Raw genomic sequence first — 24,281 nt, 5'->3', positions numbered from 1 at the left:
TATCAGTTACTAGTTGAGAAGCAACACCGCTTACCTGACCTTATCTTCCCTCTGCAACCAACTCGGGCAGTGACATTTTGCGGTCTAGGTCTAATCCATTTTTTTCTTCAGTGATTTTAGCGGCTTTGTAGACAAAGCTGACTAAATGCAAGCAAAAAAGGAAAGTCATCTTATGTTGAGCAGCTTTCCTCTGTTACTAGCTTGCTACATGGGAAATAAGTAATTTGGTCAGCGAAGGAGTCTCCCATCAAGAACAACTATAGCATTTAGGAGGCTTTTTCTCAGTAGTCTTCTGGTTTTCAGTTTAAGCCTAGAATCTGTTTTCTAAATAAGATTTGAGAGTTCAAATAAGGCTGCTCTTTCTCACAGCCACAGTGTAGCCACCACAATATTTGCCAGATTACTGCCCTGCCAAAAGACACAGGATCCCACTGTCATTTGCTTCCCTCTGCTTCCCCTTAAAGCCATGGGCTTTAAAACAAACCAAACCACATACAAGCCATGCCACTGAATGAAGGCATACAATTCTGTCAACAGCAGTAATCTTTCCCCCCCGCCCCCAAACATGGAGTACTCAAAAAAAAAAAAATGCATGGGACAAGGCAGGGGTGAATCAGCACATATGACTGGAATGATATATAAAAGATTAGCATGGCCCTCACACAAGGATGACATGCAAATTCATGGTGTTGCATATTTTTAACCCTCCTAAAAGTCACACCTCCTCCAAAAAAAGTTCCCTAAACCTTCATTTCCCCTATCTGCCCTCCCCATCAGCTTTGCACTTGGTTGAATACCCCTTAAGCCCTTCGATATTCATCCCAGCCCCACAGCACTTGTGTAGATAAGTTAGGGGAAATGGAGAATAGGTTATTTGAATGCCTTTCTCCCCCTGTAGACTGTAAGCCCTTTCAATCAATGGTATTTATCGAGTGCCTACGATCTGCAGAGCACTGTACTAAGCCCTTGGAAGAGTACAACACAACAGAATTAACAGACTTATTCCCTGCCCATTATGAGTTTACAGTCTGGAGGGCAGGGGTCCTTATGAGTAGGGAATCACAGTTACCAACTCTGCTGAATTGTACTTTGCCAACCTTAAGTACAGAGCTCTGCACACAGTAAGTGTGCAATAAATACCACTGATTGATTTGAGGTGCATTATCAGTATTGTAGCATAATGCAAGAAAGCTGAGTTATCACTCAACTAACAACTTGCCTTGAAGAGCGGCAAGGATCTTAGGTCCCTCTAATAAATACCCCCATTCTTTTCCCTATCACCACTTCAGTGCCACTTAGGACAGAAGCCAATTTAATTTTTTCCAATAATTAACTCTCTTCCATACCACCTAACATGGATATTCTATTTGAACTTCTGGGAAAAGGTGTTTTAATAGTGACTTTAAAGGGAAGACACTGAATTCATGCAAGAACAAAAACATGAGTGTAGTGTCATTCTTCACCTTCTAAATTTTTGACCTGCTTTAGGGTATATTCTTTTGGTAAACTTTGATCTCCAGTTTGGAAAAGTAGTCTAGAAACAAGGTAGAAAAAAAAATCCATTTTATTAGTATAAATACATCTTTACACCCTTTTCCACTGTGGCATAAGTAAAAATAGAAAGTGTTTCCATTCACCAAGTAGTGCTTCCTTTAAGGATTTAGTCTAGAACTTTAGAATGTAGTCTTTGTTCCTCTTCTCTTACATGGGAAACTCAAAAATATTCTCTTGATCTGCTTCTGGTTCAGAGTGATGTCCTTCATCCTTAGGGAATAAAAGAAAAAAAAAAGGGTCTAGGCTTCTCTTTGAAAGATATTTAGCTCCTCTGAGAGTAATGGTAGTATCAACTTTGAAGTGGAGGTCTGGGTTAGTTTTGATGTAGCCAAACCAAAAGTTTGTACCCTATTTTGCTTTTTGGGTACCTGGCGTTTTCAAAGTTTGGACATTCTGACACTCTTTCCAACATTCCTTTCTGAAAAATACGAAGCAGAGTGCTTAATGCATTGTTCGGCACACAGAAAGCACTCAAGTGCCTCTGATTGACTGATTGGTAGGAGCTGCTCTATTGCCTGAACTCTGCTAGATGGGATTGAAGAGTCACAACTGGAGCATTTGCCCCAGCCCCTTATTTGAACTTTTTTTGGTTCCATCCAGCTGTTTAAGGTTACTACCAAATTGATACTCTACTGGACGCATTATCACAATCTGGGTACAAAAATATTAAAAGACAGTAATAATGTGGGAGAGGGGTAACTAGGCTTCTCTCTCCTGCCAGGGTGGAGCACTAGGGTGATTGGAGAGCAAAAAAGTGTTGTGGCCCAAACATACATAACTACCATTTTGCATAGGAGTCACCATCGACGATGAATGAGTTCTAGATGGACAAGATCTAGGGGTCAAAGTGCATCTTATGATTCATTTAATTCAGAAGCTAAGGCTGTTTCCCCCACTTTTCAGGGACTACTTAGTTCCAGTTTCTAAAATTCCCTCTTCCTTTTCTTAAGAAAAAGCCATTTCCTAGATCCCTAAACTGGCTACGTATACTAGGAAGTGATTGTATGGCATTAGGGTTAATTCTGTGGGACTCATTCAATGAAAGGGTAAAGGAATTCCCTCTCCATCCCTAATCATTTAAGTGGGGTTTTTTAAAAAAAGTGTTGCATGAAGTTTTATCTTATTCCCACTATTTAGTGACATTTATAATTGAGAATACAGGCTATATTTTTATTTGCACAGTTTACCTCAAGTTAATAATTTAGAAGTATGAATATCGAAAATACAGCAGGGAATCTGTCACAAAGGGGTACTGAAATGCCAGGCTTAGTACTGCTATGTTCATCAAAAGAAGTTTATTTCTAGAGAACTAGATCTGGCATCATGTCTAGACAGTTTCCTGTTAGATCAGGAGAGGTTAATAAGTATGGATTCCTCCTAACGAGGTAGAGCCATCATTTATTTCACTGGAGCACAAATAGATGGACATAAATGGTTAACAGGGAGAAAAAAGTTAGACTCTAAAGTCGGATTAAGTCATTTGCAAATTAAACACTGAAGGGATTGGGGGGGGAGGGAAGAAAAAAATCAGAAAACTGGGCAGATTGCAGGGCAATGGTATTAATTAATACTTTCCTTATGATTCACACTGTTCTGTGAAACAAGTTGAGCAATCTTTAAGCAATTAGTACAGTACTCTGTACACAGTAAGCACTCAAAACGATTGGTTTAAGTTCCCTTAATATGCCACAAGAACCTTCTTGATTGATAGGTATATATGTTGTATGCTCAAACGAAAATTTCTAGCTCCCGTACCTCGGAGAAGTATGTCTCAATGATCTTCAAGGCAGCTCGATAAACTAGATGGTTGTCATGGGCTTGAAGTGCCTCAATCTTATCCAAGCCACCAAGTTCTTCTACCAGGAAGCACAGTTTTTCCGTCTCCCCCAGCTTCTCTGCTGCCTATGGGCACAGTGCAGAGATAAACAAACATTAGCATATGTTCTGGAGGAGAAGAATCACCTTCCATTGGTATTTGGGGAAGCACTGAACCATCTGAATATAACCCAGTTAATTGATACTTTTTATTAGGGAACTTGCACTTAATTGCTATAAGACATTTGATTTTAAACCAACTGTCAATTCTAGACGCAAGCAAAAATAGGTCAGTGGAAGCAGTGGGAACCTTTTCCAAACCAGGGCTCAAAACAAGCAGAAGAGGCATCAGAATAAGTCTTGTTTTTAGAACTAGGGCCGAATCTTCTCCTAGGTCCATAACTCACTCCTGGGCTCCTGAATAGTCAGGCTGTCTGAAGCCAAAGTAAGTAATTATATTACAAACATGAGAAAGAACCAAGCACAACTACCAAGTCTTTTTGGATTGCTTTCAGCATGGGAAAGGTTTTCCAAATAGCTTTATATGGCTTTTTCACTTGTCCAGGTCCAGTCTGAATTAGTAAATGGAACCAGAGTCTGCCCTCCATGGATTTAGACTACCCATGCATTCTGTGTTCAAGTTTCTCAGGTCTCATACCCAATTCCAAAAGTTGGAGGGCCTATTCAGAAGCCAGTTTATAACTACTCACAACAATAGGACAGACTGCTGATAGACATAATTTGTGGGAGAATATTCAAGACTAAACAATGTTCCTGCTGGCATGGCATCACTAACATCTGTAAGATTCTTACACAGCACAGAGCCAGGAAGGGAAGGAGGATTTATGGAATCCTCGGTTTCTGGAACTAGGTTAAATCATGAATGCACTTAAGTTAGCCATTTGTCGGACGTTGTCATAACAGGATACAGATTTTGGCCGGTACAATGAAGTTCTGAAGTGAGCTATAGTCGGTTACAATTAAGTATATCGGAAAACAGCTTTAAAGTAGGCAATTTAATGAGACAATAGGGAGAAATTGGCCTATAATTTTTAGGTGCCTTAGTTTAAACTAAGAAGAGTAATATCATCTATTTCCAGATAGGTCAGAATTAAACACAAATCACCCCCACCCTCATGCATGCACACACCCACCGATAATATTGGAGTGCTAAGTGCTTGGACGAGAGCTATGAAGAGTAGACATTCACTCAATGAGTTCAGTGCCTAGAAAACAAGCAGCCACCCCACCCCCCGACCAAAAGACACCCCAAAACAGAGTGTGAATTGGGCAGATGATTGGTGGAGGGTGGGAAGAAGGGAAAGTCAAATCACTTTGACCGAGCTACTCCACAAGTCAGTGATAGAGCCTAGAACAGAATCTAAAAATCTTGATTCCTAGTCCAGCTCACCCTGTCTCTTGCTTATTGCTTATGTGATTACTGTGTGCTAAGCACTGTCTAACTACTAGCACAGATACAGTATATGCAGATTGGACACGGAGTGCCCTGTCAAAGAAGGAGGGAGAACAGGCATCTTATTCCCCCCCTTACAAATAAGGAAACTGAGGCAGAGAGAAGGTTAGTGGCACGTCCAAGTTCTCACAGCAGAGTTGGGATTAGAACCCAGGTTCTCCGAATCCCAAGCCTGGGCTCTTTCCACTAGAGCAGGCTCCTTCTCTGTTCCATTTAAAGCAAACAGTGGTACAAAGATGGTTTAAAGGCAACCTCTACTTGTCACCTAAGATTAAGCTTTTTAGACTGACTAGTTTTCCCTGCTCTCTTCCATTTTATGCTGACAAGCATCTGGGGTTGGGGGGGGAGAAAGTAACGGAATTGTGAGGGTCTCACCTGGAAGAAGTTAGAGAGGGTGTCGAGGATGATCAGGAGGATTTTACTGTCTCTTACAGTGAGTAGATTCAACAGAGGCTCCAGGACTCCAGACTGGACAAGGTAGACCACCTGGTCCACTGTTCCCCCTGTTGAGAAGTTAGCCACCGTCCAGACGGCCTCCTTCTGAGCCTTAAATTCTCCCTGCCGAAGGGACAGGAGTTTCAGTTTCCACAGATTTCAAAAGGAACAGAAGAGTTATGTTTGTCTGGTTTCATTTCCAGATGGGTTTATGAGGCTTTTGGAAGCTTAAACACCTTGGTAATCTGATTGCCTCTATAATTCCTGGACCGAGGCATCTGCCTGACAAGGAACAGGAAGAAGAGTCAGGATTGACAACACAGACTGCAGTGGAATTTAAATGAGGCTTCTTTGTATTAGATAGTGGTCGGGATCTCAGAATGGGTATTTTCCTTAAATTGAAACTCTGAAAATGGTAGAATTAAGTATAGAAGCATCCAGTTAGTTCATCTATGTACTCCTTTAAAATAGGAATCATGCCTTATGTGGGAGAGGGAGAGGGAAGAGAGGGAAGAGAGGGAAGAGAGGGAAGAGAGGGAAGAGAGGGAAGAGAGGGAAGAGAGGGAAGAGAGGGAAGAGAGGGAAGAGAGGGAAGAGAGGGAAGAGAGGGAAGAGAGGGAAGAGAGGGAAGAGAGGGAAGAGAGGGAAGAGAGGGAAGAGAGGGAAGAGAGGGAAGAGAGGGAAGAGAGGGAGAGGGAAGAGAGGGAGAGGGAGATCTGAGTCACAGTAGTGATTAGCTGGGAGCACTGGACCTGAGAGGGATAGGAGAAAGAGTAGTGGGGAAGGAAGAGGAGGGGCTTCAAAGCTTGGAACTCTCAAGACAAGTTGGGAGAAGAGCAGAGCTAGTCACCAGGCAGAGAGCCTAATATTCTTGTTTATCTTTAACCTTGACCACGTAAGCCACTTAACCTTCTTGAGCAAGGCAACCAATGGAGGCAACAGCCCACAGGTAATCAGCTGCTGGATCTGTGGTCCAGGTCCTGCTGCAATATTACTGAGAGCCCATGCTGCCTCCTTCTGGATCGCTGACTTGGAGTGGCTCAGTAGCTTGGGCAGAATGGTCAACACGCCTGCATCGATTGCCATCTGGGTCTGGTCATCCGTTCCCGTGACAACATTTCCAATAGTACGAAGAGCAGGAGTCTGGAAGAGCAAAGAGCCTAACTGAGAAGTTGAACATTTCCTGAAAATTGCTTCTAAATCTTTAGTAAGGTGACCATCTGAACCCAGGGTACTATAATCTTTTTCCTTCAAGAATAATCTTGCCTGAGCAGAAATAATCTGTCTTTACATTCTTGCTCCTTGTCTGTTTTCCCTTCCTAATATTATGCCAGCCACTGGCCTCAGCTGTTCTCTGAGCTTCTGTCAGCACCGGTCTTATTCTTTGTTTTATGTTGGTGATCGTAAGCTTATATGAGCTGTCCCCAGTTTGAGGTCTCTGGGGGGAGGCGTGTTTGTATGTCCCTGCATATGAGAAACATGTAAAGGTGTATGTTTCTGGTGACTGCATATTTCTGTAGAGTTTGTTACTTTTGGGTGGGTGGGTGTGAGGATTAGAATAGATTATGAGGCTGACTCAAAACGTTCCACCACCACATCTTTACTTCTCTTCATCTTGGGTAGTTATTTCTGTTGTGACCACAAGTTAGTCCCCGGAGGACATAACAGAAATGAGCCCACTGTTGGGTAGGGACTGTCTCTATATGTTGCCAATTTGTACTTCCCAAGCGCTTAGTACAGTGCTCTGCACATAGTAAGCGCTCAATAAATATGATTGATGATGATGATGATGATGAAGTACGGTGGTGACAGGAGCAGAAGAAGAGGATGTAGGGTTGCCTCAGCTGCCCCTCCTTCACCGCTGCTGCTGCCACCACCTCCACTTTGACTCCTGAGCACTGTGGAGGTAGGGGATCAATGCGGTAGGGAAATCAGTTTCCACCATGGCCAGAGGAGTGGGCCATAAATTTGGATGATGACCAAACTTTCAAGGCCATACTGCCTAGTCTGAGATATCTGGTTTCTTTACGCACAAACTCGTGCCCTCCCTTGGAGTAGTGGGTACATGGGAGGAAGACAACCAGCCATGATAGCAGGGGTGGGATTCTTCAGGGCTTGGTTGGGCCTACCCCAGACATTGTACTGGAGATCAGGAAGCTATGCAAACCAAGCTGAGGGGTAGGAGTTAGTGGTTCTCAAGCCCACTTTAGGACAAAGGGCTAGTTAATTGGTTTTATTCTGGTGGTTTCAGTGAAATCCAGACATTATAGCTACTACTTCCCCTCATCCCAATAACGGGTGCTTAGTACAGTGCTCTACACATAGAAAGTGCTCAATCATCATTGATGTTTGAATGCTTACCCTGTGCAGAACACTGTACTAAGCAATTGAGAGAGAATAAAACAGAGTTGGTAGACGTTCCCTGCCCACAACAAGCTTACAGTCTAGAGGGGGAGATAGATATTAATATAAATCAATAGATACATTCCATTAATAATAATGATGGCATTTATTAAGCACTTACCATGTGCAAAGCACTGTTCTAAGCGCTGGGGAGGTTACAAGGTGATCATATTGTCCCACAGGGGGCTGGCTCACAGTCTTAATCCCCATTTTACAGAGGAGGTAAATGAGGCAGAGAGAAATTAAGTGACTTGCCCGAAGTCACACAGCTGACAAGTGGCAGAGCTGGGATTAGAACCCGTGACTTCTGACTCCAAAGCCCGTGTTCTTTCCACTGAGCCATGCTGCTTCTTTATAAATAACATGGATTGATTAGAGTGCTTATGTCCACTCTTCAGACTCACGATTGGCGTGTTCTCAGCAGTAAGCAGGAGCAGGCTGAAAGGGGCTGAGGGAGGGGAGAGGAAATCCCTGGAACTCTTACACCAAGATACTCATGATGAATGTCTGTAGCTGGTGCATATACTCCCACCTGTCAGAGACACGCTGCTGAAGTGTGTGTTTTATGGTGCCCTCGTCAAAAGCACAAAGGAGAACCCAATAGTGCCCTGTCTGAGCTGTAAGTCCCTGGCTCAACTTTCTTCAGCAGAACCACACTACTGTGTTTGAGCCTGGTATAATAATAATGATCAGAATCATAAAAATGATATTTGTTAAGCACTTACTATATGCCAAACACCGTACTCAGCACTGGGATAGATACAATAGCATCAGGTCCCACATGGGACTCACAATTTAAGTAGAAAAGGTATTGAATTCCCACTTTGTAAATAAGGGAAATGAGGCACGGAGAAGTTACGTGACTTGTCCAAGGTCACACAGCAGTCAACTGGCTGAGCCAGGATTCGAACCCAGGTCCTTCGACTTTCCACTAGGACACACTGCTTCCCAAGTGTGCCCTACTGGAAAGGGTAGAAGTCTGAATTAGGCTAAAGAGGGCCAGATGTCCGTGGACTGCTGCGGGGCAAGCTTCCAGAAGCCCAGAGGACAAACGTGCCGGTTTGATGGGAGGATTTGGGATCTTAGGGATTGGCATCCTTGTCACCGTGTCATAGTAGAGAGGGATTGCTGGAAGGAGGTCAAAATGTATTTGGGTCGGGCTTTATCCTGACCTGGTCTCAACAGTTCAGGACTTGAAGTCTCTGGGGAATCTTACAATGGATCAAACTTGACGCCTCTCCATTTCCTCGATTTAAGGCCTCACATTGATAGGCTGTGAAGGGGAGGGAGGAAAGACTAAAGTCCTAGCGTGGTCTCACTATGATTTATATGACACCTGGTATCCCAAGTCCTAGCTGTGCTTATGGAGGCAGCCACGGTTACGGTTCGCACAGGACCCATTCTTTGTAACAGGAGGCTCCCCGAAGCCCTACTGGAAATGGGGGCTGGCTCAATTGTGAAGACTTGGAACTCTAGAATGTGGTTTGAGTGCTCAGTGAGCGCACTCTCTGACATTACAAAGCTTAAAAATAAGTGGGACTTTAAGAGTTCCTCCTCCACTGCCATTCTCACATTCACCAGTGCTAACCACCAGGAAAGGGAAGGCAGTACTCCTAATTGAACAATTTGCCCCATACAAAACGACAGTGATGTGAAGTTTCTATGCCCTGCATAATGAATGAATTTACTCCCTAAATGCCACACAAAGGTGGGAAGAATGCAGGCCTGGGAATCAGAAGACATGAGTTCTAATCCCAGCTCTGCCACTTGTCTGCTGTGCCCTTGAGCAAGTCACTTCTTTGAGCCTCAGTTACCTCAGCTGTAAAATGGGGATTAAGACTGTGAGCCCTATGTGGGATACAGACTGTGTTCAATCTGACTAGCTTGGACATAACCCCAGGGCTTACTACAGTGGCTGGCACATAGTAAGAGCTTAAAAGATACCATTAATAAAATGGTCAATTCACAAACTTGGGTCTCCACCATATAATGGGCAAAAGGGAGTGCGGTTATTTATTTATTTATTTTAAACACTTCAGCTAGAGGAGTGTTTGGGATTTGGAGGGCACATCAAGGATAACTCATCATGTGTGTCATAAGATATGGGTCATAAATTTGGGTTGGTAGCAAGGTTATAAAGACACTGAGCATTGAAGCAGCGTGACTCAGTGGAAAGAGCACGGGCTCTGGAGTCAGAGGTCATGGGTTCGCCACTTAGCTGTGTGACCTTGGGCAAGTCACTTAACTTCTCTGAGCCTCAATTACCTCATCTTTAAAATGGGGATGAAGACTGTGAGCCCCACGTGGGACAACTTGATCACCTTGTATCCCCCCCCCCCCCAGTGCTCTGCACATAGTAAGCGCTTAACAAATGCCATCATTATTATTACTATTACTGAGCTTTCCTCTAAAGCTCCCGAGCTTCTAAGTGATACTTACCAGGATATTCAGTTCTGGACTGGCCATGAGTTCAATGACCCTCGGGAGAACCCCAGTCTGTACAACGTGGTTGATCCGGTCGTTGGATCCTTCGGTTAGGTATGACAAAGCCCAACAGGTGTCGGAGAGAATTTCCTTGTCCTTATGTTGCAGCAGCTGGAGGAGAACGGGTAGGATCTGTTTCACCGCCTTCATACTTGGGTATGGGTTCTTGTTCCGGCAGAGATTGGACAACGTCCAGGTGATGTTGCGAAGAAATCCTATCTGTGGGACCAGGGAATAATTGTGGTACTTGTTAAGCGCTTACTGTGTGGCAAGCACTGTTCTAAGCACTGAGGTTGGACGCAGTTCCTGTCCTACATGGGGCTCACGCTCGTAATCCCCCTTTTACTGATGAAGTAACTGAGGCCCCGAGAAGTTAAACAGCTTTCCCAGGGTAACACAGCAGACACGTGGCAGAGCTGGGATTAGAACTCAGGTCTCTCTGACTTGCAGGCCCGTGCCGGATCAAGGAGACCAAGTGTAACAGAAGATGAGTTTGGCTTAGGGCCTAGCCCCACCCACTTAGGGTATTTGTTAAGCGCTTAGTGTGTCAAGCAGTTTTCTGAGCACTGAGCTAGACCCTGAGCCCGCTGTTGGTTAGGGACCGTCTCTATATGTTGCCAGCTTGTACTTCCCAAGCACTTAGTACAGTGCTCTGCACACAGTAAGCGCTCAATAAATACGATTGATTGATTGATTCTCCGCACAGTAAGCGCTCAATAAATACGATTGAATGAATGAATAAATGTTAAATTGGGTCAGTAACTACATGCTCCATAACACATCTTCCAGCATTGCAAATAGTATCTTGCAAGGGAGAAGCCTTAGTTGTTCTGGAAGAGCAGTCAAGGTGGAGTCCCCTTCATTCATTCAATCGTATTTATTGAGCACTTACTGTGTGCAGAGCACTGCACTAAGCGCTTGGGAAGTACAAGTCGGCAACATCTAGAGACGGTCCTTACCCAACAATGGGCTCACAGTCTAGAAGGGGGAGACAGACAACAAAACATGTAGACAGGTGTCAAAAATCGTCAGAACAAATAGAATTAAAGCTATATGCACATCATTGACAAAATAAATAGTAAATATGTACAAGTAAAATAGAGTAATAAATCTGTACAAATATATATGCAGGTGCTGTGGGGAGGCGAAGGAGAAGAGGAAAAAGGGGGCTGAGTGTGGGAAGGCCTCCTGGAGGAGGTGAGCTCTCAGTAGGGCTTTGAAGGGAGGAAGAGAGCTAGCTTGGTGGATGTGCGAAGGGAGGGCATTCCAGGCCAGGGGTTGACGGTGGGACAGGCGAGAACGAGGTTTATCTTCTGGATGTGGGGATCTAGTTAGTACATATTTGCCAGCCCAAAAGGATGTTTTATTTGTGACCTCATAAAGAATTACGGTTAATACTTGTCCTTTCACCCCCCAAGTCTTCATAAGCCACCACAGGCCCACCTTTGAAATAAACTGAACTTCCCAACAGTAGCAATGCACGTGAGTTCTGATACCGTTTCACCTAGAAGAAGTTTCATTCTAAGGAGTCAGACCACTCTGCTCTATTTCTTAATTCTGCCTCTGACAACTGCGCCTCACATTGCAGAGGGTATCTCCGATCATTTTTGTAATTCTAAAATAAACTTACGGGAGTAGTAGGTGACACCAGGGACAACAGAGGAGGTAGGACATCGGAGTAGATAAGGGAATCTCTGTGTGTGGGCCCATCGCCTATGGAGAAAGAAAAAATCAGATTACATTAAGCTTAAAAAAAAAAAGAAAAGAATGCAGTCATGAAAAAAGTTTTAGGGCTTCAAAAGAACACCTTTAATATCATGTCACCCATACGGCAATAGAATGGTGCACTTGCTAGCTATTGCTCCCTGGGCAACACTAGGATTGTGTGTGTCAGGAGCAAGAAGGGCTGTTATTAAGGGCTCCCCCTTCTAAACTGTGAGCCCGTTTTTGGGTAGGGACCATCTCTATATGTTGCCAACTTGTACTTCCCAAGCGCTTAGTACAGTGCTTTGCACACAGTAAGTGCTCAATAAATAAGATTGAATGAATGTTAAGGTCATGATCTTGGGAAAGGAACTTAACCCTTGCCCAAGTAGTGTGATTATGGGGAAGTTTCATGCTGATTGGAGATAAACAAAAACAACCCCCCCCCACAAAGCTTTATGTCCTCTGCCTCTCTCAGATAAGCTACAGTCTTACCTGCTATGTTTCCCAGGGCCCAGACTGCCTGCTCACTGATATGCATGAAGGGGGAAGACAGGAGTCCAATGAAGGCTGGTACGGCGCCTCCGTCTACTACTGCCTTGGTCTGTTCTGAGGTCCCTGAAGCAATGTTAGTTAGTGCCCAAGCTGCCTCGAACTGTAAGCTCGGGCTGCAAGAGGAGTCCAGAAATGTCACCATTTTAGGAATGATTCCAGTTTCAATGATCTGATTTAAAGGGGGGTTCTTCTCTCGGGACAACATTCTCCTGCAGAGGTAGATAAAGACTTGTCATTTAAGGAGGGGTGGGGGGAAAAAAAAATCAGATAAAATTTCTCTGCTTCCAAAAACACTCTCCTCCCAAGAAATGACTATAAGCTCCCCCTCTAGACTAAGCGCCTCTAGGGCAGGTAATGTGTCTACTAACTTGGTTGGGTTTGTTTTGCTTTTTTTAAAATGGTATTCATTAAGCCCTTACTTTATGCCGGGCACTGTACTACTACTACTACTACTAATAATAATAATGGTATTTATTAAGCACTTACTATGTGCAAAGCACTGCTCTAAGCACTGGGAGGTTGTCCCACAGGGGGCTCAGAGGCTTAATCCCCATTTTACAGATGAGGGAACTGAGGCCCAGAGAAGTGAAGCGACTTGCCCAAAGTCACACAGCTGACAACTGGCAGAGCCGAGATTTGAACCCATGACCTCTGACTCCAAAGCCCGTGCTCTTTCCCCTGAGCCATGCTGCTTCTTAAATACTGGGATAGATGCAAGCTGATCAGGTTTGACATAGTCCATATCCCACATGGGGCTCACAATCTTAATCCCCATTTTGCAGATGGGGCAACAGGTACAGAGATGTTCAGTGACTCGCCGAAGGTCACAGCACCAGACAAGTGGCGGAGCTAGGATTAGAACCTCCAAAGCACTTTGTACCGTGCTCAGCACACAGTAAGTGCTTAATAAGTACCATTGATTGAACATGCTTGGGTTCCCCACCACAGACTGAGAGCCCATTGTTGGGTAGGGATTGTCTCTATTTGTTGCTGAATTGTACTTTCCAAACAGTACAGTGCTCTGTACCCAGTAAGCACTCCAAAAATACAATTGAATTGCTCTCAGTTGGAACCTAATAAACACCATTACTACACCTCCAACTGATGAGGTATAAACTAACACAGAGAGAGTCCCAAAGGCTAGTTGGCAGCATCTTGCCCTGATGCAGCAACTTGTTCATCGTTTCCTAGAGGTATTTTCGAAGACTATTTAAAATTCCTCTAGAAGGTAATTTAGATGAAGGAATATCAAGCAACTTGAATGTACGTGGTCTGAGTCAAGAATAGCCTTCAGTAGGAACAATAAAAGGTGATCCTCTAGCTATGCTATCATTTCATTGAAAAGGAAAGTTCTACACAATCCAGTTTCCTAGACAAGCACTCAAAATGTACTCCTCTGGGTTGTTATAAGTAGAATAGATATATACCTGGCTGCCTGGGTGGCCTGCAAGTGAAACTCAGGGTCATTGCTTTTCACACCTTCCACTATGTCCTCCAGTGTGAGATGAACACCCTGAAAAAAGAGGGAGAGAATGTAGAACAAAAATAATATGATCCCAGCTACTAAGATCCCCATAACAATAATAATAATAGTATTTGTTAAGCACTCACTATGTGCTAAGCACTGTACTAACTGCTGGGGTAGATACAAGATAATTAGGTCCCACATGGGTCTCACAATCCAAATAGGAGAGGGAGTAGGTTTTGAACCCCATTTTGCAGATGAGAAAATTGAGACACAGAGAAGTTAAGTTACCTTAACTTCCTTCTAGACTGTGAGCCCACTGTTGGGTTGGGACCGTCTCTATATGTTGCCAACTTGTACTTCCCAAGCGCTTAGTACAGTGCTCTGCACACAGTAAGCACTCAAAATGCAATTGATTGATTGACCCACAAAAGGTCACACAGCAGGCAAGCGGCAGAGCTAGGATTAGAACCCAGGTCCTCTGGATCCCAGACCCGGGCTCTTTCCATTAGGCCACACTGCTTCTCTAGCACTCAAACAGTGGGATCTATAGACCCAGCATGGAGAAGCAGTGTGGCTCAGTGGAAAGAGCCTGGGCTTTGGAGTCAGAGGTCATGGGTTCAAATCCCAGCTCCACCACTTGTCACCTGTGTGACTTTGGGCAAGTCACTTAACTTCTCTGGGCCTCTTTTACCTCATCTGTAAAATGGGGATTGAGACTGTGAGCCCCCCGTGGGACAACCTGATCACTTTGTAACCTCCCCAGCACTTAGAACAGTGCTTTGCACAGAGTAAGTGCTATCATTATTTTGGGGGTAGGTTTGCTAAGCGACATCTGTCATTCAACTTTTTCCTTTCCCTCATCATGGTCAAGAGCATTCATCTTTTCTCTAACAGGTCCCTGGATTAAGCTGTTTTACTCCCAAGATCACTGGCTTAAAAGCTTTAAGTGCCTCTGTAGCTTTTGGAAAGGGTGAGGACTGCCCTAATCCCTCGCAGCCAGGGAGGTATTTTTGAGGTTATGGAATTTATCTGGTTTCCAGGTTGCAAGAACATGCAAGCAAAGGAGGAAGGATTGCAGGGTCTAGATACCATTTTTTGTATTTCTCTCTCAAGGACTTATTTCAGTGCTCTGCACACAGAAAGCACCCAAGTACCATCGATTGGTGTGTAAAATCAATACCGTCAACCCAGTGATAAGCGAGTACTTGCCACCCAAGTAACAAGTAGTTCCTGCAGTAGCAGAGGGAGAAAAAGAAAACAAGTCTATGAAAGAAGACCCAAGATTAATGAAAATAGGGCACAATGGAGCCGTGGGGCAAGGAGACAGTTTTAAAAGCTACGGTGAGGTGGTGGTCTTTTAGGAGGTGCCAATGGCCCCAGTTGTAAATTTATCTGTTTGAAGTTTAATGCTTGGCAAATGTTTGATCAGACCTTCTTGGCAATACCCTTTCACCCGAGGTAGCGGGTATCCGGTTCAGGGTTAAGAAACATGCCTGAATCATGGCAGGCTAGGGTGAATGACGAAGGATTAGAACTCAGATGTCCCCATGCATATGAAAGATGAAACTTCATGCAACCTGCAGGACAGAAAAACCTGAACAAGCCCTATATAAGATTACATTAAGATGGTACAGAAGGAAGATAGTGACCTCCGACAATCAACAATGTTGATTTGGGTCTGACATTGCAATTAGATCAACTATCAGACCTCTCATCAGCCCCTTCCAGTTGCTAACCAAAGGTAGAACTTTCTAAACCCGCTCCAGTATAGCTTTCTCCCGTTAGTAGTAGGTAGCAGACCTAAGTGTACATAAGATTGTCTAATCCCACCACCTGAAAGGTTCAGCAGTACAATTTTTGTTAATTCAAAAAAGATATTTTAGGTAGAAATAACACCTCTCCCTTCCTCTTTCTCTTGCGTCCTGGAGGGCACAAGACTTTTGATGATGACCCATTTTAGCTGTGGGATTTGTTCAAGCTCCACTGCTGTGAAGTGCTTTGACTTTGAAAAGTATTTTGAATGGTAGTTTATACACACCCTCCCAAATTAGACCTACAATATACAAGCCGTCTTGGAATTAGGACATTTTGAATTATGATGATTGGCACTTGTGTTTCGAAGTTTACACCCTCTTTCAGCTTTCCAACATCACAATTCTGACTTTACCATACTAATTCTGAAGGCAGGGCACACAGGAGACTTGGGACAATAATTTTAAGAGCAATGATGAGGTGGGGGTGTAGGGCTTAGGGGGAAGAGGGGTGCAGGCTGTATGATCACCCGAAAAAGCCGACATCCATTTTTTACTTCCAATAAACTAAGACTTGGTTATCTTGTTGTAGAATCTCTCTGATTTAAGAATACAAGGACATAGAGCTAGTATCCATCTATAGTCAGTAAAGTGCACAATTATGGGTAGTTTTGGTATCTAGCCTTGGTTCAGGAGTCAGTCCCCCATTTGTATCATTGATCCAATGAGAAAATTGATTCCCCCTTACAACACTATTCTCAGAAACAAACTGCCAGAGTTCAAGGATTGCCTGAAACCTTATTTCATTAAATCCTGAATAGTCCCCATACTCGCCCGTACAGTTTTTGAGGTTGCCATTTCAGGGGTTGCCATGAGGGGGAAATCAGAGATGTTTCTTTTTTTCAGAATCTGTTCCTCTTTTTTGGCCTTCCGAAGTTGTACATTGACTTCCAATCTCTGTTGTCTTCTCAGCTAGTGGGGAAAAAAAAAAAACCCAACAAAGTAGCTATTATAAGTTTATTTGATAAACTGAGATTTCCCAATTAGTCGATTCACGATACTGAATATCAAGGCAAGATAAACAAATAAAGCGCCTGCCAAAAGTCAGAGAGTATTACTCAGTTTTTCCTCCATGACAAATGATAGCCCCCCAAAACCCACAGTGGAGAACTGATCAAATGGGGGTAGCATGGCCGTTTCCTCCATTCCCGTATCAGCCACACTCTAGTTTCCAAGAGGAATGTTTTATTTACTGTGGGCAGGGAAAATGTCTGTTTGTTATAGTGTACTCTCCCAAGCGTTTAGTACAGTGCTCGGCACACGGTAAGGGCTCAGTAAATATGATTGAATGAGTACTTTGCCTTTCCAGAGTGATTTTGAAGACCCATCTTGAAGGTGCACAAAAGGTCCTCCACCTCAAAGTGGGTTGAGGCTAGTGTCCCTTTCTGGTAGGTCTCCACATCTGTAAAACCTTCCACCCCAACTCACAAGCAAGGCCCCCCCAGAGAAGAGTTCCTCCCACTCGGATACTACAGTGGCTAGGATTTTCACTAGGGAAGACAGATACCAGCTTGAAAAGCAGGTTTTAGGTTTGTTCTGTAGCTTGTCTCTATGTCCAAAATTCAACTTTTGGGATCTGTTTACTAACTTTCGGAGATTCAGGGGAGAGGTGAGGGGGTGGGAAGAAGTGCTCTGAATCACTTGCTCAAATTAGCTCACCCTGAAGAGAACTTCAAAATGGTCTTTAACTCGGTATTATAATGAATCTCATTTTAAACGGCCCTCTATACTCACTTCAGTATTTTTGCCTTTGTTCTTAAACATTTTCATCCTCTCTTGAACTTCACAGCTAGACATGTTAGCGGCCAGAGGTGGACAAATCATCTGTAGGTAGGATAGAACACAATGGTATCAGAAAAAAGGTCTCCAAACAAAACAGTTATGTACATCTGGACAACTTTTAAGCAATAGGAAAATTTGAATTTTCAGTGGCATCTCACCTAAAGGTAGGTCATAACTCATGCGTTGCTTTTCTGACATTCCATTGACCTAGAATCTTTTGCCTAAGCAGTTTAGCTTACCAGATAGCCCAGCTTATCTTAGTTTCATAGAAATAGGAATGAATCAGTTTAGTACATTTTTTCCCCTTACCATTCCTTATTTATAAAATAATGATAATAATAATAATAATGATGGCATTTATTAAGCACTTACTATGTGCAAAGCACTGTTCTAAGCACTGGGGAGGTTACAAGGTGATCAGGTTGTCCCACAGGGGGCTCACAGTCTTAATCCCCCATTTGACCGATAAGGTAACTGAGGCACAGAGAAGTTAAGTGACTTGCCCAAAGTCACACAGCTGACAATTGGCGGAGCCGGGATTTGCTGAGGTCGATATAGAAGTCAAAGGAACAGTTAACAGCCACAAAGCCTTCAGAATTACCTTATGTTACCTAGGTTATATTAGTCATTAAAAGGAGAAAATGCGGAGGTAAGAAATTATGAATGATTCAATCAATCTTTTAAAAAAAGATGATTGTCATTTAATTTTAGGAGTAGCACATCGCATCAATTTGCTCCTATTTAAGGAAATTCCAGAGCTCTAAACTAATTCATTGAAGCTTCTGAAATTGAAGACTCCATTATTCCCTACAAGTCAGAGCTTAGGTGTTGCAGGGGAGTGGAAGTTGAAGATGAACTGAATTAGGGCTGAATGCTCCAAGTCAGGTGATAAAGTTACCTAGACATTTCAAGTTTTATTCACGTCCTCAAGAGACCTGAAGTTTATTCCCTAATGGAAAGCTTGGTGCCAACTTGGACTGCTCTATCTGAAACCGTCATTAGCCATACACTGTAAAGCAGTATTCCAAAAACATCAAACATGGCATAGGAACCAAAGTATTCTTTATAAAAGGAAAGACAACTGTGGTATTTGTTAAGCGCTTAGTATATGCCAGACACTAAGTACCGGGGTGGATACAAGCAAATCGGGTTGGTCACAGCCCCTGTGGGGCTCACAGTCTCCATCCCCATTTTACAGGTGAGGTAACTAAGGCTCAGAGAAGTGACTTGCCCAAGGTCACACAGTGGACAAGCGGTGGAGCCGGAATTAGAACCCATGACCTTCTAACTCTCTAACCTGTGCTCCATCCACTACTAAATGCTGAAAAGGCAAGCTCCATTTGCAAAGCAAGCTTAGAAGACATTTAGCACCTCAATAGCTTTTAACCATCCATCATACTCCTTCTGGTCAGGTGGGGGGAATGATAACAGAATGTTTGGCTTTCAAGCATTTCTGCCAATATATTTTTGAGTCCTTGTTCCATCTGCTGAGGGGTTATTCCACTTGAATGGGATTAGCTTGATGGGTGCAGTAAAATAGCCTGTGAATTTGCTTCGGACTCCCACGTTCAGTCAATCATCCAGTACATAGGGCAAGGTGCTAATTGCTCAGAAGTTTCTTTGAGCAATTGTTGTTGCCAACTTATACTTGCCAAGTGCTCTGCTCACAGTAAGCACTCAATAAATACAATTGATTGATTGATTGATTGAGAAGAAAGCCCTTTCTACACAGTATGGAGGTCCTCTGAAGAAGGTCACTCAATGGACTAGTCCTGCCGGTTCAATCCCGATATAGAATGAGTTGTCAGACCTTTTCTTCCTTTCCTAGGTCCCCCTGCTTTTCTTGCAGTTAACATTAAAGCACACGTGTCTGGCAACTTCCAAAGTCAGGCTTGGCTAGGAAAGTGAGGTGGCCCAAGAGAAAAGACCTCTGAATAAGCTTGTAGGTCTCACATTTTTAAGCTTCCTGTTATATGCGGATTTCAGCGATGTGAAGGTAGAACTGAAAGGATTTAGTGATGGCTTGAATATGAGGGTTGAATGACAGAGGAGTCATGCATAATGCTTAAGTTATAGGCTTGTGAGGAGAGATGGTGTTGCCGTCTACAGTGATGGGAAAGTGAGCAGGAGGAAGGGTTTGGGTGGGAAGACACGAAGTTCAGTTTTAGCCTTACTAAATCTGAGGTGACAGGAGGACATCCAAGAACACATTTTACAGATGAGGTAACTGAGGCACAGAAAGGTGAAGTGGCTTGCCCAAGGTCACACAGCAGACAAGTGGCAGAACTGGGATCAGGTCCTCTGACTCTCAGGCATTTGGTATTTCCACTAGGCCTCACTGTTTCTCCACTATGACCTTTGACTCTCATTTTGTGCTTGGCAGGGCACAAATCCTACTTCATAATTAAGCCATAGTGATCTTTTGCATGTATTTATTACTCTATTTTACTTGTACATATTCTATTTATTTTATTTTGTTAATATGTTTTGTTCTCTGTGTCCCCCTTCTAGACTGTGAGCCCACTGTTGGGTAGGGACCATCTCTATGTGTTGCCAACTTGTACTTCCCAAGCACTTAGTACAGTGCTCTGCACACAGTAAGTGCTCAATAAATACAATTGAATGAATGTGAGTTCCAGTACTTCGAATTAACAAGCCATAAAGGACGGTTCATTGTGTAGATGAACCAAAACTAGCACATTTCCGTGTTTATAAAAACAATTACTACAGTGGGTAAGCGGAAAGCTTAAATTATGCTACATACAAACACCCTCCCCCAACCAAATCCACCCCCAAGAGAAGCTTACTAAATGCATTCTTCCAGCAGGTTTTGAGCGAATTACAGCAAGCTGCCTACGAACACTGCATAGTTACTTCCCAACGCCCACCTGTGTTCTCAAACAGTAACCTAAATTCGTGGTGAGAGTGGCATGGATTTAAGGTGTGCATCTGAGGTGGTAAGAGGGCTCATTTAAGAGCTTATCAGCTGCCTCAGAGGAAAGGAACCGAGTTCAGAAGCTGCCCAGGGTTAGGTGGCATCTGGATCATCTTGCCAAAAGTCAACAGGTACCCTTGGTGCTTATGTATATTCTTAATTTACATTAATTGCACTTAACCTCCCCCACTTCTAAAAATAGCTACATCAGTGTTTCTTTCCAGGAGATGTGTAAACTCCTTGGGGGAAGGAATCATTTCTACCCCCTCTATTGGGTTGTATTCTTCCAAGCACTTAATGTAGGACCCTTTATAGCAGTGAGCACTTAATTACCTTTGATTGATTCTATGTGGGAATGGCTTGTAAGCCTTTATCAATCATACATGAGCAGTTCCTATGTGCAGAGCACTGTAGTAAGCAGTTGGGGGAGTCCAACTTAACAGTTGGTAGACACATTCCCTGCCCACATACAGCTTCCGGACTGTGAGCCGGTTGTGGGTAGGAAACATGTCTACCAATTGTTACATTGTACTCACCCAAGCGCTTAGTACAGTGCTCTGCACACAGTAAGCGCTCAATAAATACGAATGAATGAATGAATACAAGCTAATGGGGTTGGACACAGTCCCTATGTAGCTCACCATCTTAATCCCCATTGTACAGATGAGGTAATCGAGGCCCAGAGAGGTGAAGTGACTTGCCCAAGGTCACAAAGCAGACATGTGGTATGTCAACCCACCCTTATTAGCTTGTAACCTCTTTGAGGGTCACGATATGTCTTTTATACAATTTTTAAAATGGCATTTATTAAGCGCTTACTATGCGCAAAGCACTGGTCTAAGCGCTGGGGGAGGTTACAAGGCTATCAGGTTGCCCCACGGGGGGCTCACAGTCTTAATCCCCATTTTACAGATGAGGTAACTGAGGTGCAGAGAAGTTAAATGACTTGCCCAAAGTCACACAGCTGACAAGTGGTGGAGTCAGGATTTGAACCCATGACCTCTGATTCCAAAGCCCGGGCTCTTTCCACTGAGCCACCCCATGTTCCGTAGTTTGTACCATGTTCTGCACACCGTAGGCTTAGTCAGTGCTATCGAATAAAGTCACTAATTGCTGAATTCCCCAAATACTTCAGCTTCCACCATTTGAGAGAGCAGGACTGTTCTGGGTATCCTCAAGGGGTTGCCAAAAAGCCACTAACATTGCTGACTGATGTTTTTAGTAGCGATTAGAAGTAAACAACTTTTACAAGTCTCATCATTTTTCTACTTACTGGACACTAATAATAAAAAAAACTGAAGTAGCCACTTAGTTCAATTTGTCTACACTTAAAAGTGTCTAAAGATGGAGGAAAACAGTTCAACATCTATGTTCTATGCCCAGCACCGATGATTTAATTCTAACTAATCTCATACACTGTTTTCACATGAAGATTATTGCTCCAGTTTGGAATGGATTCAAGCTATTCCAGGCTGGAACAATTCTCTTCTGAGCATACATAGCTAAAGACACAAAGGAAACTGTTTCATTTTCATTATCTCAGCCTCCCTAGCTAGAATTAAGAAAACTTTGAAGTGTCAACACAATTTCAACTAAAGTTGCCAATTGATTTTCAAAGCCCACTTCTCTACTACCCAGAGTTAATTACTCTTCTAGAAGGACATTTTCAAGAATGGAATCCCCCAATACCTTTCTCCACAATCAGGAAAAAGCCCTGAATGAAAATGCTGTCTTTGGCAGGAATACTTTGTTAAGTAGTCAATGCAAAGCACAGACACCTGAGCTCCCAATTCACCCCAATTACAAAGTAAAACTGAAAAAAGCACTATAAATTAGGGAGTTTGCTTTCCCCAAACAAAAAAGAAAGCCACTAAACCATCTGTGAGCAACTCAAATGAAAGACAATAAATCAAGAGGTATGAAACTAATTACCCTTCAGTGTTTGGAGCCAAAAATTCCCATCTGGTGCTAAAATGATGAGGGACGATGGTCTCCCCCCATAAGATTGATATCTGTTATACCTACTTTATTACTCAACTGACCTCAGAAAGAGATTCCCTCAATTTTCAAAGTCAATGAAATAATAATAATTCAGACTAACATGCATGTCATTCCACTTACCTACCCAAGAAAGTCAACACCTCATCTACCGGCTTTAGGCCTTAAATTCCTTCTGACCAACAACCCAAGAAGCTCCTCCCATTACCTCCAGCTTTTTGATTGGTCCACTCTAGGAAACTTCCCAGTCATGGGACCACTAAAGCACTCTATTTGCAGTGGGATTTTCCCCTTTCCAAGTGGAATATCCACACAGAAGGGGACATAGTTCACGGTAGAAGAATCTCAACCCCCTATTTTCAAGTCCAGAGGTGGGTGTGATCTTCTTACTTTATTGGGTTTTATTTATCAGAAAACAGAGATCTATTCAACCGATTAACATTTGTCATCCTGCAAGATTTGTTCAGTTATTTTTCATTATCAGTGAAGTTATATTGATCCAATTATTCCAGTAAGTAAAGTACAAAGTTACCTTAGCTCTTCTGGGACCGAAAATGTCCATATAGTAAGTTACAGCTTTAGCAGATCAGATGATGATGGTATTTGTTAAGCACTTACTATGTGCCAAGCACTGTTCTAAGCACTGGGGTAGATACAAGATTATCAGGTTGCCCCAAGTGGGGTTCACAGCCTTAATCCCCCATTTTACAGATGAGATAATTGAGGCATAGAGAAGTTAAGTGACGTACCCCAAATCACACAGCTGACAAGTGGTGGACTCAGGATTAGAAACCATGACCTCTGACTTCCAAGCCCGTGCTCTTTCCACTAAGCCACACTGCTTCTCTAATAATAATAATGCTGATGATGGTATGTTAATTGCTTACTATGTGCCAAGCACTCTTCCAAGCGCTGGAGGAGATACAAGGTAATCAGGTTGTCCCATGTGGGGCTCACAGTCTAAATCCCCATTTTACCTGAGGTAACTGAGGCCCGGTGAAGTGACTTGCCCAAAGTCGCACAGCTGACAAGTGGCAGAGCCAGGATTAAAACCCACGACCTCTGACTCCCAAGTCCGGACTCTTTCCTCTGAGCTACTAGTGTTCTGAATGAGCTGATCTTAATTGTATTGAGTGAATAAAATGTCCAAGAGCTTCATCAGGAATTTAATTTACTACCCTGGACTGTCTATACACAGGAAAACTAGTTCCATGATAAATTATTAGTAAACACCTGTTATTAACAGGAGTCTCCGCTATCCTGTATGCTGTAATTAAAAATGGGCACTGTTCTCTGATAATAATAATAATAATAATGGTAGTTAAGCGCTTACTATGTGCAAAGCACTATTCTAAGCGCTGGAGGGGATACAAGGTGATCAGGTTGTCCCAAGTGTGGCTCACAGTCTTCATCCCCATTTGACAGGTGAGGTAACTGAGGCTCAGAGAGGTTAAGTGACTTGCCCAAGGTCACACAGCAGACATGTGGAGGAGCCAGGATTCGAACACATGACCTCTGACTCCCAAGCCCGGGCTCTTGCTGCTGAGCCACGCTGCTTCTCTGATCTCTTTGGACTTCTATTTTAGGTAGTACTTATTACAGTCATTTATATTAACAGATGTTGGTACTTTTTTTTTCTTGTGCTGGGCTTCTCCCTATAACAGGACTTATGATGGAGCTGTTTATAATGATAAAGACTCCCATTCATTCATTCATTCAATCGTGTTTATTGAGTGCTTACTGTGTGCAGAGCACTGTACTAAGCGCTTGGGAAGTACATGGTGGCAACATATAGAGACGGTCCCTACCCAACAACGGGCTCCCACTGCATCACTGATACTCTCACCTGCCAAATGGAGGCTA

At 43.3% G+C, this 24,281-nt stretch overlaps 1 protein-coding gene and 1 pseudogene across 1 annotated transcript; one reads left to right on the top strand and one right to left on the bottom strand.

Annotated features, from left to right (window-relative positions):
* The first annotated feature begins 608 nt into the window (after nucleotides 1-608).
* LOC119943164 lies at nucleotides 609-701 on the top strand (annotated as a pseudogene).
* Nucleotides 702-1,593: 892 nt separating this feature from the next.
* On the bottom strand, nucleotides 1,594-22,588 carry KPNA7 (karyopherin subunit alpha 7). The gene is made up of 11 exons (XM_038763562.1): nucleotides 22,542-22,588; nucleotides 17,438-17,527; nucleotides 16,484-16,615; nucleotides 13,852-13,937; nucleotides 12,365-12,633; nucleotides 11,796-11,878; nucleotides 10,121-10,384; nucleotides 6,188-6,421; nucleotides 5,219-5,401; nucleotides 3,310-3,456; nucleotides 1,594-1,764 (listed from the first exon to the last, which is right to left on the bottom strand). The coding sequence occupies exons 2-11, from the start codon at nucleotides 17,525-17,527 to the stop codon at nucleotides 1,702-1,704; spliced, it is 1,551 nt and encodes a 516-aa protein (XP_038619490.1). The 5' UTR covers nucleotides 22,542-22,588; the 3' UTR covers nucleotides 1,594-1,701.
* Nucleotides 22,589-24,281: the final 1,693 nt, after the last annotated feature.

Source organism: Tachyglossus aculeatus, chromosome 21 (assembly GCF_015852505.1).
Source record: "Tachyglossus aculeatus isolate mTacAcu1 chromosome 21, mTacAcu1.pri, whole genome shotgun sequence".
Lineage (NCBI taxonomy): Eukaryota > Metazoa > Chordata > Mammalia > Monotremata > Tachyglossidae > Tachyglossus > Tachyglossus aculeatus.
The sequence above is the reverse complement of the archived record's forward strand: the minus strand, read 5'-3'. Positions and strand labels throughout refer to the sequence as shown.

What these genes read in the sequence shown, in the direction of transcription:
- KPNA7 (XM_038763562.1), bottom strand. Translation starts at nt 17,527, where the DNA reads ATGATTTGTCCACCTCTGGCCGCTAACATGTCTAGCTGTGAAGTTCAA. An exon ending in AAATGGCAACCTCAAAAACT is followed by an intron (nt 13,938 to 16,483) that starts GTACGGGCGAGT and finishes CTCTTTTTTCAG; the next exon opens with GGTGTTCATCTCACACTGGA. An exon ending in GGCCCTGGGAAACATAGCAG is followed by an intron (nt 11,879 to 12,364) that starts GTAAGACTGTAG and finishes CTTTCTCCATAG; the next exon opens with GCGATGGGCCCACACACAGA.